General features: G+C 38.0%; 2 protein-coding genes across 8 annotated transcripts in view; one reads left to right on the forward strand and one right to left on the reverse strand.

Annotated features, from left to right (window-relative positions):
* The first annotated feature begins 84 nt into the window (after positions 1 to 84).
* LOC102690282 (spermine oxidase) lies at positions 85 to 8,198 on the forward strand. 3 transcript variants are annotated; one of them, XM_015359291.2, is made up of 4 exons: positions 85 to 2,320; positions 2,875 to 4,071; positions 4,855 to 5,038; positions 5,771 to 8,198. In XM_015359291.2, exons 2-4 carry the CDS (start codon positions 2,903 to 2,905, stop codon positions 5,903 to 5,905), a joined length of 1,488 nt encoding a protein of 495 aa, XP_015214777.1. In that variant the 5' UTR covers positions 85 to 2,320; positions 2,875 to 2,902; the 3' UTR covers positions 5,906 to 8,198. The 3 variants fall into 3 exon arrangements, with proteins under 3 accessions (XP_015214777.1, XP_006636749.2, XP_069052346.1); XM_006636686.3 differs by having other exon boundaries at positions 85 to 1,798; XM_069196245.1 differs by having other exon boundaries at positions 85 to 4,071.
* Positions 8,199 to 10,827: 2,629 nt separating this feature from the next.
* vil1 (villin 1) overlaps positions 10,828 to 18,786 on the reverse strand; it is a 32,590-nt gene continuing 24,631 nt past the window's right edge. For all 5 annotated transcript variants that reach the window (XM_069196241.1, XM_069196238.1, XM_069196240.1 and 2 more), the window contains 10 exons: positions 18,230 to 18,330; positions 17,960 to 18,097; positions 17,602 to 17,760; positions 17,086 to 17,265; positions 16,507 to 16,652; positions 15,507 to 15,651; positions 15,059 to 15,247; positions 13,968 to 14,036; positions 13,622 to 13,756; positions 10,828 to 12,519 (listed from right to left, as the gene is read on the reverse strand). In XM_069196241.1, the coding sequence (XP_069052342.1) occupies positions 12,406 to 12,519; positions 13,622 to 13,756; positions 13,968 to 14,036; positions 15,059 to 15,247; positions 15,507 to 15,651; positions 16,507 to 16,652; positions 17,086 to 17,265; positions 17,602 to 17,760; positions 17,960 to 18,097; positions 18,230 to 18,330 (1,376 nt within the window). In that variant the 3' untranslated portion in view covers positions 10,828 to 12,405. The remainder of the gene's footprint in view (positions 12,520 to 13,621; positions 13,757 to 13,967; positions 14,037 to 15,058; positions 15,248 to 15,506; positions 15,652 to 16,506; positions 16,653 to 17,085; positions 17,266 to 17,601; positions 17,761 to 17,959; positions 18,098 to 18,229; positions 18,331 to 18,786) is intronic.

The following is an 18,786-nucleotide window of genomic DNA, read 5'->3' on the forward strand; positions in this document are numbered from 1 at the left end:
ATCTGTTCCCTGTAGATATCAGTTCTGTTTCTTATTGCACACTTGTGGAATTTGTGAAAGTGTTATATCTCCCTGGTTTATGGTTTCCTCATTATTAAAGATATTATTAAGATAAGTACAGATAGTTATATTTGAAATGAGAACATTTTTGGAAATGAAATACAGTACAACACTAGTAGTGGATTTCCTGATGATTGTGGCAACATCGTTTTTAAAGCACAGTCAAATGTTTAGCTTAAGTTGAAACGTTGCCTGTTCCTTGTTTGCACACTTTGTATTTCATTGAGGCACAGTATACAGTACTGTATACAGGAAACAGACACATAATCTCACAGTCTCGTGCTCTGGAGGTTTTTAAAGGGCAGAGTACAGCAACAGAAACAGCACATACTGCAGGTCTGGGAAGATGTTAACACCATTACCTGAAAAGTAAATGGCTCTTATGTTTTAGTCTACTAGACAAAAACCTGACTAGAAAAAGTGATCAACATTCCCGAATAACTGGTCATTGGATTATACTTTCTTTGTTGGTCTTTAAAAATATTCCCATACCCTGGAGGCCCTTTTACATTCTGTGTTTAAAATATGTTGTTTGGATAATTGCAATTTTTTTGCTCCTGTTCCATAGAACCCAAGAGAAAAAATGGAGTTACCCTCACAGGTCTCTCACAGGAAACATACTCTGGATCTTTGGATGCTGACTACAGGACACGCAAATATACTGTATACAGTGACAATTCTGAGATGCCAATTAACCTAGCCAACATGTCAACCAACATGTAGGTTGGAGAAAACCAGATTATCACCCAAAGACAACCCACGTGTACGGGAGGAACATGCCAACTCTCCACAGAAGGATCCAGTCCAGAATGAAACCCAGGACCCATTTGTCTAAGCATTGAGCAGTCCTTGCACATGACATCTCAATTAAATTGCACCATTATATATAAAACCGTTTCAATTACTTCTGGCAACATCACACTCACGGTATATACCGTGATTATTTGTCCAGCAGGACTGGTTCCCTCAAAACTATACCAGATGATAAACGTTAGAGGGCAATTTTAAGAGAGGAAAATGATTACACGGCGACAACCCGTGGACTGGTCCCTGCAGATAAGTTTTTTTGTTCTTACCTGGGGAGTGGTCCGGAAAACAGAAATGGCACATAACAGTTTCTAATTTTAGCACATGTGAATCGTGAATTTTACCGTTTTTATTGGAGAAATTTTAAATCACATCCTAAAGTGTTTGTTTTACAAATCTACACGAAGCAAACGCAGAGCAACGAGCCGTGCACTGGACTTTAAAATAGACTGCGGTGTCAGTAGATGGCACTACTCACATTTGGATTGCATGAAAAGTCAGAAGCTTTGCGCCTTTCAGCATTTAAACAGGAAGTGACTTGATTGGAAGTGCTTTATTATAATTTTCAGTATGATTGTATGTCTTCGGTGTCTCTAACCAGGAAAAGACCAGAGTAAACGGGATAGATGGCTGAGTGTAGTTAAACATACATTTATTTCTTTAATTTAAAAATTGTAACTATTTGTATTGAAACACGTAATGGTGGTGTTAGTTAAGTACGATGAAATCTACGTTAGAGTGAAATTCATTGTAGGGGCATCTCCCAATCTTCTTTCGTTACTAGTGGAGCTCTAATTTATCTAATAAGGTAATATAATGTAGTTACTGAAGGGAGTCAAAGGTTCCTACGATTTATGTAAGAAGTTATTTCTTGAGTTATTATGGCCAAAGAGTAAATGATTCGAGATCAAAAGCCATCGGTTACATTCGAGTAAGTAAGTTATAAGTTAAGAATAAGTTAGTTTGACTAACAAATTATTTCAAAATCACTAAAACAAATCAATATTTTTCATTATTTTTAATCCAGGTGTTGCTCTAGTTTTGCATGAATTGTCTATTTTTCATGAATGCACGTTTGTGTTCACTTGATGTCGTTCTAGACACTTTAAACACTTTAAGGCTTCAGTACATTAACCTGTAAATTACTTAATTTTGCTACGCTTAATTACTACGCTGACCCTGTTAATAAAATAGTCACATTATTTTTCCTTTTCTTTTCCTTTTACAGATGGAATCTTTAGCATAGTCAATGTAAAATTACATTTTATTTTAATGGAGACAAGTCGCAGCTTTTAAAAAAATACCAACTGCAAATGAAGACTTTGCAAATGCAAAAAAAAAACTGAACTTGCTGTCAATACGTGGAGTGATTAAAACCATTAACTTCAATTTTAATTTTCATATTCATGGACCACTATGTTATTATTAGACTCCACGGGCAGGACAAAAAATGGTAAAGATTTACCATTCACCATTTACACATTAGTTTACAAAGGATACCACTATACTATGGAAGCAGTTAAAAAGAGAATGAAGAAAGTAGAACGATATAAGGCTAGCTGACGTAATGAAAACTGTACTCTAGGTATGATTTCTGTAAAGTACAGAATAATGTAAACCGCAGTCTAAGTTTGTAACCTCAACGCACTGTGTTATATTCACCGAGTAATGTATGTGTATTCCAAAACAGCACCAACAAACGTGTTGTAAAAGTCCTAGTTAAACCATCTTTTTTGTGTGATGTTAGTTTTGAAAGTTCACTAAATTTGCTTTTCTTCTCCTTAATTGTTTCAAAAGTTCAATGAGACTCCTTTGTATTCCCAATGTGCAAAGGATGGTAGTAGTAATATTTTAATGTACTCCAACAATAAATATCACGACAGTAGAGTACTACATAATTATCAAAATGTTGAATATAGCAAAAAATGTGTGTGGTAAAGTGCTGCAATTCAATTGCAGCATCTTTGCTAGTGAAAGTAAATAATCCTGTTAGTGTTCCCTCCACAGGGCTCCAGGTGTTCAATAAGGAGGCACAATGAGTACAAATCCCATTTCCAACACACCTAAGATGGTGATAGTTGGCGCTGGCCTGGCTGGCCTGACTGCAGCAACTACCTTGGTCAAAGCAGGGTTTCAAAATGTCTGGATCTTAGAAGCCATGGACAGACCAGGAGGGAGAATCCACACAACCAGGCCCTTCAAGACAGAGATCATAGAGATGGGGGCAAACTGGATCCATGGTCAAGAACAAAACCCAGTCTTTCTTCTGGCACAGCAGCACGGCTTACTGGCTGAAGAAACTTCCAGCAGTGTCATGTGTCTGCCTGACTCCATAACTCCCCGGGACTTCTTTTTTCATGAACACAGAAGGCAGCTTCCCTCAGAAACAGTCGAAAAAGTGTGCTCTTTTTTCACTAAGCTTACCTCCAAGGCATTCAATCAAGAACTGGACAACAAATATGCCTTGAAGACTCTCGGTGACTTCCTAGATGAAGAATTCCAGGCCTCACCCTTGGAGTCTTTGGAAGATGGCCCAAAGATTTTTGAGTGGTGTAAACGGAGCGAGTGCACTGATGAGGCTAGCTCCTCTCTGTATGATGTCTCTGCTAAAGACATCGGTCTGTATACAGCTTTAGAAGGCGGCTTCTTCACCTGCTTGGGACCTGGAGGCTACCAAGCTGTATTAGATGTTATTCTGAATAGCCTTCCTCCTGGTATTCTCATATGTAACAAACCAGTAAAGCGCATCCGATGGGGTCTGGATGAAGCTGCCCACCCAGTGAGGATAGTGTGTGAAGATGGGCTGGAACTACAAGCCGATCATGTCATTGTCACAGCATCTCTTGGGGTCTTACAGGAACAGGCCTCTGTCATGTTTGAGCCTTTGCTGCCTGAGCGGAAGATGAGAGCAATCGAGAGGCTGGGCTTTGGTGTGGTTGACAAGATCTACCTGAAATTCACTGAGCGCTTCTGGCCTCCAGACTGTGCTGGAATTCAGCTGGTCTGGGAGGAAGGACCCGAAGATAAGAATGTTTATACCTCTTTGCTGGATGGGGAGAGCTGGAAGAAGACATGGTACAAGAAAATTTGTGGTTTTGACATTGTGGCTCGTCACCCAACTGTTCTCTGTGGCTGGATTACGGGCAGAGAAGCCCAATATATGGAGATGCTTGATGAGAAGGCGGTCGGAGATGTTTGTGTGGGGTAAGTTTCTAAGGGGTGGTACAAATTACACACCTCTTAATCACAGCAAGATATCTTGATGGTTTTCAAATAAAACAAAACTAATGATTATTTATTAATTTTATTAGTATTAGTATTAGTATTTTATTATTATTAACTAATAAAGTAAATCTAATAAAAATTAAATAGGTCTTTTCATAATATTGATGTTCAGTGAGTTCTGTTTTATTTATCCCTGTGTCAATAAGTGATTAGAGAAAGAAAATACAGTACTTAATGGCTTGAGAGTACTGTGCTACAGCCTGAATATTTCCCAAATCTCTTTGATTGAGATGTTAACTGCAGATTTTGATTCATAGTTCATATAAAGTTCATATGTGCAGTAATAGTACATTTGCAGCATTGAGGTGGGCAAAAAGTACATAGACAACACAAGGAAATATAAGAATACAAAGAATGATGGTACTGAGAAATGCGAACTTTGTGCAGAGGGCTTATTTGATACTAACATTGTTAGAGAAGGTGAGGTCACTCCTTTGGACCCTAGATGAATTCTGCTCAGACGGGAGTCCCAGCCTTTTGGCGTGGAGGAATTCCATGTGGCTCTGAAGGGAAAGGTGCCTGCAAGCAGCTTTGTTCAAATCCCATTGGGAGGCGGAGATGCACTTATTACAAGTATACATATTGAAGCTTGGATCAGTACCATAAACTTCTCACATATGTGATTTCTTATTCAGCTCTATGATCACTTATTCAGCTATACTCTTCTTGAACTCAGAATTTTGGTTTTTGCTGTGCACACAGATTGCTGAGATCCTTCACTGGCTGGAATATTCCCGATCCAGTCTGCGTGCTGAGATCCAACTGGTGGGAGAATCCCTATGTTCGAGGTTCCTACACGTACATACCTTCTGGGATAGATGCTGTGAAAGAGCAGGAAGACCTATCTGAGCCTGTCCCATCTGCTGCCTGCAACCCACAACTGAAGGTACTTCTCTGATTTCACTCTGCAACTGTTTTTGTAGTAACTCAAAGTAAGCCAACAAGTGATTCAATTTTACTTTTGTATCTTCACATGAATCTGGCACAATTAGTGAAAATAACCTGACATTTTCCAGTGATTTTATATTGTTTTATGAAGTTGTGTCAGGATAAGTTCTGACTAGAGTACAGTGAAGAGAAAACAAAGTTTAGAAACCATACAACGATTCTATCAATTATGAGTAAAACATAATGGTTACTGTGTTAAAATAGGTGGTATTCAGTAGTATTTTGATTTATCATAGCCTTCTGTGACAGTGAATTAATGTAGGTTTTTTTAATTATTCTGATTTTTGTTTACCTGCATTGCACAAGAACTGATATATATCAAATTTGTGCCGTTTTGTTGACAAATTGATTGAAAACAGAGTGATATTATCTTTTAACACGTCACCTGTCCATCTCTTACATCACAAGACTAAAACAGCCAATGAGCTTTGAAACAAGAACTTTTGTCACAAGAATTAGAACACAAATGCATTTGTTACAAAGAGGTCATTAAGAAGAGTTTTGAGCCCACAAGTCCACAGCCAAAAAGGCTCTTTGCAAGCATTGCACCTGTGAGTCTTTCTTTTCAAAGCTGAACTTAGAGAGAGATGTCCTGATTTAAAAATGCAGAAAAAAACTGATCCAGAATATTTTAGTGACTTAATTAACCCCCTGTAATGTCTGATTCAAGCCTCTGCAGGTGCTGTTTGCTGGTGAGGCTACACATGTCAACTTCTATACCACCACACATGGGGCCTACCTCTCTGGAGTAAGAGAAGCTCAGAGGATTATTAACCACTACAGTCATGAGAAGACCAGTCTTTAACTGCTTTAAAACCAGGAATGTTTAAAATAATTTCTTTTCAGATTTATAACCTCAATGAAGGATTTTCACATAATCTGTACTCTGTATTTTCAGTATTTTAGCAGAAATTTTATTCTGTAGTAGTTCAGGTGGGTAGCTGCGTCAGCATGCGTAGGCTGCAAAGGAACAAGTAGTAGGTTTATTCCATGCTGAAAAAAAGAAAAAAGAAAACACGACGTTTCGGCCATGGAGCCTTCTTCAGGTGTGAGAGAGACAAGGCAGTAAGCAAAGGTAATGTAGCGGGAGAACAAAGGCTGGGAGAGAGGAGGAGCGAGAGGTGGAAGCTGGGGACAGAAAGAGAGGCCAATCAAGAGGTGTGAAGTCAGAATATTCTCTCACACCTGAAGAAGGCTCCACGGCCGAAATGTTGTGTTTTCTTTTTTCTTTTTTTTCAGCCTGGAATAAACCTACTACTTGAAATTTCATTCTGTATTGTTTAAATGTCATGCATAGCAGTGATAACATACTTTTCGGAGACAATAAAGACATCCCTAATGATGATTTTAATTAAATAAACAGCATTGCAATGATGTTCTCACAGGGCAAAGTACAGTACTTTTTACTTAGATTGTGCTTTAACTAGATAAAGTAAAAAAATAATTGTATAATTACTAAATGCATACAAATGTCCTGATCATTCATTTGTTTGTATTTCATTAATTTGTAACAATAATTTACAAGTGATGCCTCTACAGTTGTGTTACTGTACATTAATGAATATAATATTTGATGTGACAATTTTAATCAGTTAGAAGAGTGAGGTGTTTAAACCATTTATTTCTGAATTAAAGCAAACATAAGTGGGTTTTTGAAAATATGCAGTTCTGGTCTTCTACCCCTGTTGCTGTGTAAGCAAAATAACTTTACTGTTTTATTCCCTTAGTATGGTCCCAACGATTATAGAACATTCTATAGGCAAAGTTCAGTATCTATCTCTAGAGCGCCCTTTTGCCTCTTTTCAGAGAAAGACGCTTATATAATTAGTTCCACTCCTAAGACCTTTGTGTTCCTTGTGATATTGTGAACCATTCATTCTGTTAGCTATACAGCAACGTGGCAGCAACATGCTAAGCAATTCTTGTATGCTTTTCTCCTTTTAATTCTTAAAGTCAAAAAGCAGACTAGAAGGCTCATCGTGCAACGTGTTGTTGCATCGTGCAATGTTGTGCTATAAACCATTCCATTGTACCAGTACCGGTTACATATGGCAATAAAGTTCAAGTTCAAGTTCAAGTTCAACGTCAGCCATTTGCTGTGGAGAACATTTTCAGAATAGAAAGGAAACGGGACATTTGTGTCACTTAAACAGGTGTAACAGAGCAACAATTGAGAAGCTACGACACTGAAGTTTTCCAACCCCCTAGTTCTTCCATTTCAATGTCGAGATGTACGAAGCCTTAATATTGTTTGTCCTTATTCGTGCATTCCTCGGTGTTTTCCGAAGTCGGAGTCAAACAGTGCTTCGGCTGCACCTTCGTGAGATAATGTGCAAAATTTAAGCACTGCTAGTGAGTACACCGCCCATTTTCAGCAGTAAGCAGCAGATAAGGAGAAACAGAAAAAGAGTGCAAGAAAAGGTTTTTTGTTATTTCTTTTTATAGGAACTTTTATTTGCTTTTATAGCATTTACATGTGTCATTTACAGACATTATTAAACATGGTAAGAGCTAAACGTTACACTCACTAACACTATTTTACATCCAATTCTGACTGAGCGCGTGCAAATACCCGTAATGCTTCAGGGAAATGAAGACTACAATGCAAAAAGTATTGCGACTAGTTAAAATGTTTAACATACGTTAAAATAATAAAGGTAATGTGATATACATTTTGAATAAAAAACATGAATCTTCCAGAATTAAAACGTGTTATATTGGTCAACTTTCCTGTTACTGGGTAAATCTTTAACAAGTTATTGTGTTGCAAGTCCCTGTCGAAACGTACAGTATCAAGGTTTTCTCCTAAGGCGAGTCTCAGTAAATGATAGGTGTAATAACTCAGGAACTTACACCAACCGTGCAACGCTCTAGTAAGCAGTCTTTTGAAACATCGGAGATATTTGCCAACAAAGCAATGTTTAATAACCGTTTTATAGTCTGTAAGGTTTTGCAACGTGTAGTACAATAACATTCTAGATTTTCTGTGAATCTGTTTTGTCTTACCTGTTTATTTTTCAAATAAACGTTGTAGAAGTGTGGTGCAAGTTCATTTCTAGAAATAAATAACGAGACATTTCCTTGCATTTAAAATATAAGGAATGGTACTTAATAGTTTTTATTTCTCCGAGCGTCGTGTAAAGGAGGTGAATTATAACGGTTAAGACAATGTAGATTCATATAAGTGTAGATTCACTAAGCACGATTTAGAAGTAAACAAAATAATGCACTGTTTATAATCAACTGTGTATTTTATACCCCAGCCTTTTCTCTGGGAGAAAATTAAATTAAATTAAGTGCTGACCAGTGCATAAATATACTTCATGGACACGCAATGAGGACAAAAGGATCATCAAACAATTTATAATTATGGTATTATCATCTGTACTTATGAACTGTAAACTCTGTTAATTATATAAAGCTAGCTAGGAATTTGTTTGGTTTTTGTGTAATTTCAGATTGTCATGTATTTTTATATGTAACATGCAATTCTGTAAAAAGTCCTATAACAACAATAAAAAAAAGTTCCAAACACACAAAGGCTGAGTAAGGAAAACACAGACATAACAATACCATTTAGCAAAAAAACAATATCATTAATCCAGTTTGGTTGAGCTAATTGTCCCAGTATGGACAATGAAACATCAAAAATGTTTTTGGCATCATCTCAATTAATGATTCATGATGGATACATTGCGAGTGAATTAGCTGCATGAGCACTAATCACATCATTAGTATGAGTTTATTGGGCACAAAACACAAGTTAAGTAAACCTGTGAAGTGGGACATGTAAATATTGCACATATCCAGCATTGCAATATTACTGCTTAACCACACTGTGAAAGGTATTGCTGGGATCCATTAATTTATCCTTCACCAAAAGTTATGCTAAGATGCAATAAAGCTGACTTCCTATAGCAGCTCTAGTGACTTATGCTATATAACAAAAGACATGACCAACACCCATAAACACAACATAAACAGGATAAAGCAGATCAATGTCTGCGGCATATCAAAGGACAGGACAAATATCCATAACAAACCATAAAACTGTGAAACCAAATTTCTTTCTGAGCCCATACTGTGTATAAGTGTTGTGTATTAAATTATTGGCCATCATCTGGATGACCACGATTCATGATACTTCACTAAAAATGATATGGTGTTCCTGGTGCCTGAATTGTAGACCAGGCAGTGGTATCGACAGGTTCCTGTCACGGACGTCCAAAGGGACAAACCGTGGGGAGCAGGAGAGCGGAAAAAGACCCATATGCGTAGCGGCGAGACGGGAAAAAGGCCCGGGCTCATAGTGCAAAGAGCTCAGGATTGCCGTATAGAAACCTATGCCCTCAGGGAGCGGACGTGGGGCGCCCTGGTGCTAGGCGGGTCTCAGGACATCCGAACGTCAATGCTGAGCGAGGACAGAGTGCAAGACCCAGAAATATATAGCCCAAGGGAAAGAGAGGGACAGGAAGGACAGCAGACCGGAAACTAGGGACAGGGCAGAGAAGGAGCGCCCTCTGGCTGCAGAGGGCGTGACAGTTCCGTCCCTTTGTTGGTGTTCAGTGAAGACCCTCCTCAAGCATGCCAGTTTCTTATTTCTCCATAAAGACCTTTCTTTTGGGGTTCCTTCCTGGGATCCATCCTCATTCATTCATATAGCAAATGAACCTCTCATGTCAAGGTGCTCACTGACAATACTTCAGGTACAATTCGCCCTTTTCAATTTCAGGTAAAATGTATTTTTTTTCACTAGTCCATTTTTCTCAGTGTCTAGTAGTTATTCATTACCACTGCTACTGGCTAACCAAAGCCTACCTCAGTGCTAATACCTTTTAGGTTACTCCTTCTGGATACAGCATTTCCCACAGCCCAGTTTGTAATCCCCATTTCTTCTAAACCCTAGATCTTTCATCAAACCCTCCAAAGTCTACCTTCGTCAGGTTGTTCCCTCAGCTAGGTCATTTTGACTAAATCTGCATTACATACCCCATCTCTATAAACTTTGTTGCCTTGTTGCATATTAGAGTTTGGCTGAACTACTGAATTTGTTTTTACACAAGTTTGGGAAAAAGTCAAATCTTAACCTTGCCCACTTCTGCTTTGCTTGACACGAATCTCTCATCTTCTAAGCAACCTTTTACACATCCATCTCCACCCTCCATCCCTTGCTCAATCCCCATTAAGTGTGGGGAGGACCTGTTAGCTTCATCCTTACGGTCAGGTTACCATGTCCTTAGTAATTTGAGTCATGCCAGATAAACTTTACATACACTATCCCTATAATCTTCATCACCTTGTTGCATTTATAAGAGTCTAACACAACTACAGAAGAATGACTTTATCATTGTCCTGATAACGGACATTGAACTTCTTTAACTTTATTATTTTCGCTGCAGCTGCAGACTGTGAAAGGAGAAGAAACAAACATCAGTACTACAATATGTTTTTTTCGTAATCTTTTTTTGTATTGTTCTTTGCTTTATTTGTACTGTATTTACAACTGTTGATTGTCTTCTTGGCTTCTTGCCTCATAAAACGTTTATAGTTTTTTATAAGATTTACACATTATCTTATTTTTTGCTGTAATTCTAATTTGGACAAAAGTCCTAAGAGTTAGATCGTTATGTTTCTTTTGAAGGTCAGTAAAATTCATATTGCTTTCACTTCTTTAGCAGCAATAACTAGTGCAGAAGAACTTCAAAAAACCTTGGAAAGCACACCAAATAAAAACTATACTTCATTTATTTTTACAAAACTCTTATTTATTTCTCAGATTGCATTAATGGTCTTCCATGCATGTTTTTATTGCAGTAAGATTATTGGTCATTTCTAAGGCTGTTAAATATAAGCAATCTACAAACTTGTTCAGTGGTTTTAACATAACCAAGACACTAAAAATGAATTCTACATCAAGCAATATTAATGGAAAATCCCTACTTTCCAAATTCTTCCTTGATAAAGAACTTTATTGTCATATGACATTCTAAACAATCAACGACTGTGGTGCCTACACACAATAGTTTTCTTGAAATTTCCTTTAATGGGTGTGTTGCACACAGATAATCACACAGTTTTTCTATAATTTTTTTCAGCAGCCATTACTGCAATCTTAGACTATTATGACTTTAATCGTAAAAAGATAAATCTTCAAAGCAAATTGCGGCATCGAAAATATAAATTTACATTAAGTACACATGACTTCTATGAATATTAAATATTTTAAAGGTGACAAAAAACTAGCAGCCCCGGTGTATTGTGGTTGATGAGTTTAGACTAATTACTGTATAATGTATATCCAGTTATTTGTTTCAGCTTAAGCAGTGCTGAGATAAATATATATGATGATGGAAATAACTTTGCAATCGTTGCAAACATAAATTTCAACATCTTTGGAATGCAGGAGGAACCAGCAAAAACCCATGTGAAAACAGAGAGAATGAGCAGACTCTACACAGGAATCCCAGCATGAAATGGAACCCAGGACCTTTGAACTGTGTGGCAGCAGCACTAACCACCTTTGAACCCTGCATGCAGGGATCACCTGCTGTTATTATTAACCGTGAAATGGAATAAAAGTTTGTATAGAGTGCAAAGTTTAGTAATGTATGGAATTATCAGAAACCTTTTATTAAAAAGATGTAATTAAACTTTAATTAAAGATTTAAACTTTGATTACAATAATAAAATAAGCTCTTAATTCTGGTGTCGAATGTTTGATGTCTGCCACACTCATATCCCAGTTGGCAGTATGATTGTCTATTTCATCTTTACTTCGAAATAAAAGATACTGGTCCTAGCCTAAAATACCGGTCAGCAAAGTAGTAGTTGCAATGAGTTGGAAAATAAAATGTATCTTAATTTCACAAAAGGAATCTTCATCATAGGCTGAAAGACCACAGAACATCCACATTTGATACAGCACTCACAAAACACAATTTAAAAAGTTAATCAGCACATTTTGTAGTGTCTAATACTGTGGCATACTACAGTATATGTCTGGCCCTGCACCTATCAAATGTTTTATATTTCAAATGAAGTGAAAAGTTTTGTAAGCATCAGTGAAATTTACACATCTGTACAAAACTGACCAGACTCATGTACATGCAAACTCAGCTGTAATTGTTGCATACATTTTATTACTGTGATGAATATTTGGACTTTGCTGCACTTATATAGAAGCTTTACAGGAGCATAAAAGATAATAAATTTGAGTCGTGCAATTTCACTTATGATGTAGAAAGAATGCAATCTGGAGACAATACAGAAGTGTTTCACAGCAAGGAGAAATGTGTAACGTGTTTCCTAAAACAGGCCTTTTGCTTTCTTGAGGTTCTTCTGCTTCCAGAGAGGCATAGCATAAAATTCAGGGCGTGTCATGCCCAAGACATCAGTGAAGTCATTATTTGAAAGATACTCCTGTAAAAAGTGAGACAATCTCTTTAGTTATGTGTAAACACAAAAGCTCTTGTATTCCATTAGTTGTACCTTTTTAATTTATGAAAGATTAGATCTTTAGTGAGTGCTCTCATTTCTTCTGCATCATTTATTCTAGAAATGCACATGAAATTGTCATTTCTTCTTAGAAGGGAGTCAACTGAAACACCAGAAAATGAGCTGATGTCCCCTGAATTTCCTGTTTAGAATAATGTAAGGGCCAGTTGGCACCCTGCAACCCACAACAGGCCACCCACTGAAACTAAGCAGGTGTGAGCCTGGCCAATACCTGGACTTGAGACCTCCTGGAAAAACCTAAGGTTGCTGCTGGAAGTGGTGGTAGTGGGTCCAGTAGGGGGTGCTTGCCCTGCAGTCTTTGTGAGTCCTAATTCCCCAGTACAGTGACGGGGACACTATATTATAAAAAGGAGCCATGACTGTCTGTGGTCATTAAAAATCCCAGGGCATTTCATGAAAAGAGTAGGGGTATAACCCTGCCGTCCTGGCTAAATTTCCCATTGTCCTTTACCAGTCCTGGCCTCCTTATAATCTCCATCTATGAATTGGTTCCATCACACTTTTCTCCTCCCCACTGTTAGCTGATGTGTGGTGAGCGTACTGGCGCACTATGGCTGCCGTCGCATCATCCAGGTGGATGCCGCACATTGGTGGTGGTGGAGGGGAGTCCCCATTACCTGTAAAGCGCTTTGAGTGGAGTGTCCAGAAAAGCGCTATACACGTATAAGTGTAAGCAATTATTATTATAATTGTGCAGAACAAATCTTGGGGACAGAGCTGTCACCTAACAACATTTGTATTTGTAAATGTGTTATAAACTTCCCAAGAAATTAAAACATGGCACTAGCTATAACATTTGAATGTGGCTTTAAAGAACAGTGGTTGGAGAACTATTCAATACCCATACTTATCCCATCATTCTCCAATGCTGCCATGTGGGTATTAGAGCCTGCTGCATATAGATCACTAGATGGTTCAGAATGCCAGTGTGACATATTTGTCATTAATTCAATTAATTCAAAAATGTAAATGTATTTCTACGTCACTAGTGTTGTTGTTCTCTTACCTCCCTCCTGGAAGGATCCACTCCTTCAGGCAGGTCTTCTACTTGGCAGTTCACCAGTTTTTCAGCGGGGAAAGTTGGTAAAACAGCAGAGGACATATTTATGTTGTCGGCTTTATGGTTGGGTTTCATCATATCCTGGTAACGACAGTGATCCAAATTTAAAAAGCTTGCTTGAATTGTTTTTCACTATCCTTGTATTGTATTGCATTGCAATGTTGCTTTGTAAATCCAGATTCAGTATTATATTTGCTTATAATGACTATTATTAACTAGAGCAAACTGTAAGATGCAATGTTGGGAGCTTTACCACATAAACAAATGAAAACTCTGCTAAATACTGACATACCACTGTGATCTCGATGATGGCACTACTGTTACCAAGCTCTGCCTTCAGCTCTTCATATGATTTTCCATCCTGGCAACAAAAAAACAAATGTTTTCATTAGAAGAACGCAACAAAGCTTACAAATGAGAGGAGGGCATTCAGCCCATGTAGATTGTTTGATTATACTAACATATATTCCTACATTTAACCAGATACTGTAAGTCAGTTGAGATCAATATCTTATTTCTCAATGATGATCAGGTTAGAAGACATAGACCAATAAAGAACAAGTAATAGATTTATTCCATGCTGAAAAGAGAAGAAAGAAAACACAACATTTTGGCTGTGTAGCCTTCTTCAGGTGTGTAACAACCTACACATGTTGACGCAGCTGCTCACCTGACATAGACCAATGTTGGATAAGAAAGCAATGTGGCCAAATAACAGAATGAGTCAGTATTAACACATGCAAATATCTGGCTGAAAAGATTTAAGCATCTAATTGGTGCATCTCATCCAGGTGTTTATTGAAAATATCTAAGTTATCCATTTCAACAATATGGCTTGTACCAGATACCCATAATGCTTTGTGTAAAAGGTTACCTATTCTTCTCAGTTTGAAATTAGGTTGCTTTCTCTTTTCTCCTTTCCTTCTTGAAAGTGCCTTCTCGTTTACTTTTTTCATTTTATTGCTGACTATCAAGAGGTCTGTTGGTTTGATACCGTGAATATTTTTGAGGGTTTTGAATCCATGAACTACTGTGGATCTCTCTGTAAGTCTTCTTTGTTTAAAGCTAAAAAGATTCATTATATTGGTCTATCAGTGTAGGATGATCATTTAAGCTTGGGAATGTACCTGGTCACTCTTCACTCCTACATTCTTCAGTAGGGAAAACTGAAGGCCCATAAAAGGAAATTTATATTTCATTGACATTTACATTCTACAATAACTTTTAGGAAGAAAGAGCAAGATAAAAGCCAACGTCTTATATTCAGCTAGACAATATTTGACTTCAGCTTTCATTTTGATTCAATTTTTTAGATCAGGGAAATTGCAGCTGCACCTCAGTTAAAAACCCTAACCAAGCTGAGCACATCATGAGTGTACTTACACTCCACTTGTGTGGGTCCCAGGCAAGGAACCAGCCAGTGAAGGTAGGAGGCTCAAAGCCCTGCTTGACCAAGATGATGGGGGTGTCGGGATCTCGACCACCAGGGTGAGTTTGCAGATACTCCTGTGCTGTGACAACCACCTCTTTCTTCTCCGTCTCATTGGCCCCTTTCCCCACCCACAGAAATATCTGGGAAAGGAAGTTTTTAACATGTATATACAGTCGATACATATACAGTATATACACTCACGTTTTACACAGTAGTTATGTTCCTGACATAGCACGTACTTTATACCCAAAATTGTATATAATCAGAACACCCCCCTTAGACCCTCCTATTCCCCTCCCTTAAAGAAGATTCTTCAATAGCTGATGGGAGTTCAGACTTGCCTGTAGGCCCATCTGTTTCTGAGGTGCAACAGTACTGACTGAAGGAATCTCTTCTCACCTCGTCCCAGATGTCCAGCAGCATGATATCATCCTCATCTAAGTCATCTTGGTTGAAGTTAGTAATCTCTGTGGCAATAAATCGTCCAGTCTGATTGGAGCACTCATAAAGACGAGGGGTGATGACTGAGCTCTTTTCTTGAAGTCTTTGACACAGTACAGAAGGAAATGGAGCCCATAATAAGGAAGAAAAGACAGACATGGGAGATTTACTAAATAAGGTAGAAAATAACTCATACAATCCAATTTACTTTACTGCCTTTAAGCAGTATTATTATTTGTTTTTAAGGTGCATTTTGCCACTGTAATATCAAAATGTAACATTACTGCTTCATACACATTTATACCAATTCTAATATAAATTATTGAAAATAATGTACATTTACTTTTGGTACATGTACATTATGATTACTTATGCTTATCATTAGAGAATTTGAAATTTAGATTAGGAAATGAAAAATCACAGTGTGGCTTCATAGGCAAGACAATTGTCTTAATTGTTTCATATTTCCTGTTTAGGAAATTGTGTCATATTTCCTGCTCATTTTTGCCTATTATGGGGAGGACTTTTATTGTATGGTAATTCTGAGTAACTATAATTACACTGAGTATTCTTAATGAAACTCATAGATGAGGAACATGTACATGAACTTGGAAAAGAGCTAAAGATTATAGGAAATGAGCTATTGATTTTTCCTCACACTTTATTTGCATTAAATAATTTCTCATTAGATGAGGGAGCATTTTGGTTGACTAATCTGATAGAATGTGGAAATGTATGGATTATGTCTTTGCTGAATTACCAATTTTTATTCTGACTTGCACATAAAGCCTTTTAGGTTGCTTAAATGACATTTGATAACACAGATGGTGGTCAAATAACTTCAGTATTATGTTAAGTAAAGAGGAATAAAAAGATTTATTGGTAAACAGAACGTAACCGTTTTAAAGGAATTCTAAAATACAATTTGTAAATTGTTACTCTTAAATCCTAGGAATACCTTTTGCTATTTGAATACTGGGATTTGCCACCCAAGGTTACCCAGAAATCAGCAGGCTCCTGGCCTTCAGCAATCACATGCTTCTCTCTTTTTGAGATGATGTCTGTAACTGTTTTCGCCATTTCTCGCTCATCTCCACTGCAGCCCTGCAAACAGCACAAAAGAGAATAAAGTACAACCTTCTTAGATCATTTTTTAGTCAGCTGGGTTTCAGTTCACACCACTAAAACAAACAAAACCTGCATATTTTGTTTTAAACCCTTTAAAAACCAGGGCTGGGCACTTATTCTGAAAATCTAGTTTCTAGGTGTCTTGGTATTGAAAATAAACACAAAAATGCTTATTTAAAGGACTAATGTTAGTGGTATTCATGTTAATGTAATCTCAGTACCACCATTGGGGGCTGGGTGTTTTAGCCTTAAACTGTTGATAGAAGGTTGTGGGTGAAAGAGTGCAAGATACTTCACTCAAAATGCTTCAGCACAATGCCCAGCTGTACAAAAGTAAGCCACAAAGCATCATCAATATGAGTCAATATTAACCGACAAAAGTTAGGTGATTTTCTTAGCTGATACCCACCTTCCCATACCACAGGTAGCAGCAGGTTTCTGTCTTGAGCACAAATACGTCATTGGAGTTGAGGCTGGAGGACCGGGCAGGCACTTCGATCGCACGGGTGTTAAATTCGTTGGTGCCATGGACATGAAAGAGTCTCACAGGGCGTTCAGGTTCTTTGGATACTGCTCGGGAAGTTCCTCCCTGGGAAATTAGATGTGTTATCAGGAAGAACAATTGGAAGGAGCAAAACAGGTGGAAGTGACATAAAAAGTGGTTGACTCTTCCCATAGTTCAACAACAGCTTTGTTTACAGTACTTTGTAATGTCACAGGCTTGGAATGGGATTTCTTTCATTATTGGCTCTGGAAAAAAAACTAAAGATTCTATTAGATTAGAAACTAAAGATTAGAGATATTGATTTTTTCTTCATACCTGTGTTCATTTGCAGAATGATGAATTTTTGTTTTGCCGTATCCATTGTTTCACATAATAGAAGACAGTTTTTAAGAACTGATGAAGAAAAACTACAGGACCTACCTCATAAACCACCATTTTTCCCTTGAAGATGGCCATCAGGTGAGGTGGCTCCTTTCCCATTTGCACTCTGACCTGAACAGGTTTTCCATCATACTTCTGATCAAGTATTACAGCTTGGTAAGCTGAGGCTGTTATCTCATCTTTGCTTGCGTGGCGGCCCTGATGTTCACACCAATGACAATTAATTCAAGACCATTATCCAGTGTCACACAAATAAACCAGTGAGCAATAAAAGTATTTATGATTCTCCAGTTCTGCTCCACTTGCTAGCTGGGGTAAACAAAGCAGTTTAGGTACTAGGCAACCATGAGGAAAACAAGTGGTTTGGATTCAAGGTTGGAGATGTTGTGGTACTGACCTGCCAGATGTAAAGTATGTAGTTCAGCTTGTTGTTGACCTCATACTTGTAAAGAATGAGATAGCAATCTCCACCATAGAAATGGCCAAGCCATTTTTTCTCAACAGGCACAGGTTCTAGGTCTTCTATCCTCCAGACCTGTAATATAATCATAAAAGGCAGGCCATTCTTTAACATGAAGCAATTAGGAATTCTTAAGACATTTTATAAAGATTAAAATACATAAAAACTGGCCAATAAGATTTTAGAAAACCAGAGTAATCAGGTTACCTCTGCTTCTCCTGTTCCATCATCCACCATTTTCTGCTGAGCTGCCAGATCAGGTCTTGCATGCATAGAAGTTGCATCAAATTTAATTTGCTCCACTTTAGCTGCAACACAATAATGGATTACGTTGTTGGGCCATGTGATGCTGTTACCACTGTTGTCACGCCCTCTACACCTAGAGGGCACTGCTCTTCTGTCCTGTTCCAAGTTCCCTGTGATTATTCAAGTCTTTCCAGTGTGTCTTGTTGTGTAGCCTATTTACTTCCTGTGTCTGCTTTGCTCCTGGCTCAGCATTGAGGGTACGGAAGTCGTGAGACTCGCCTTTTACCAGGTCACCCCACGTCCGTGGCCTGAGGGCATAGGTTTCTATACCGACATCGTCTGACCCCCTGAGCCTGGGCTGACCTCCATGTTGCCCCTTTCACCACTATGCATAGGGTCTCTACTGCTCTCCTTCCGATATCCGTGACAACTATGTTCTATCCAATATTAAAAGCAAGAACTCTCTTGTTTATCAGGGTCTTTAAGAGTCACCAATGAAGGACATTGGCCTTGTGATA

The sequence above is a fragment of the Lepisosteus oculatus genome, chromosome 12, assembly GCF_040954835.1.
Source record: "Lepisosteus oculatus isolate fLepOcu1 chromosome 12, fLepOcu1.hap2, whole genome shotgun sequence".
Taxonomy (NCBI): Eukaryota; Metazoa; Chordata; class Actinopteri; order Semionotiformes; family Lepisosteidae; genus Lepisosteus; species Lepisosteus oculatus.

Excerpts from the sequence above, each read along its gene's own strand:
- LOC102690282 (XM_069196245.1), top strand. The coding sequence starts at position 2,903 with ATGAGTACAAATCCCATTTCCAACACACCTAAGATGGTGATAGTTGGC. Across the intron at positions 4,072-4,854 it reads GTCGGAGATGTTTGTGTGGG|ATTGCTGAGATCCTTCACTG; the intron begins GTAAGTTTCTAA and ends CTGTGCACACAG. Across the intron at positions 5,039-5,770 it reads CCTGCAACCCACAACTGAAG|CCTCTGCAGGTGCTGTTTGC; the intron begins GTACTTCTCTGA and ends GTCTGATTCAAG.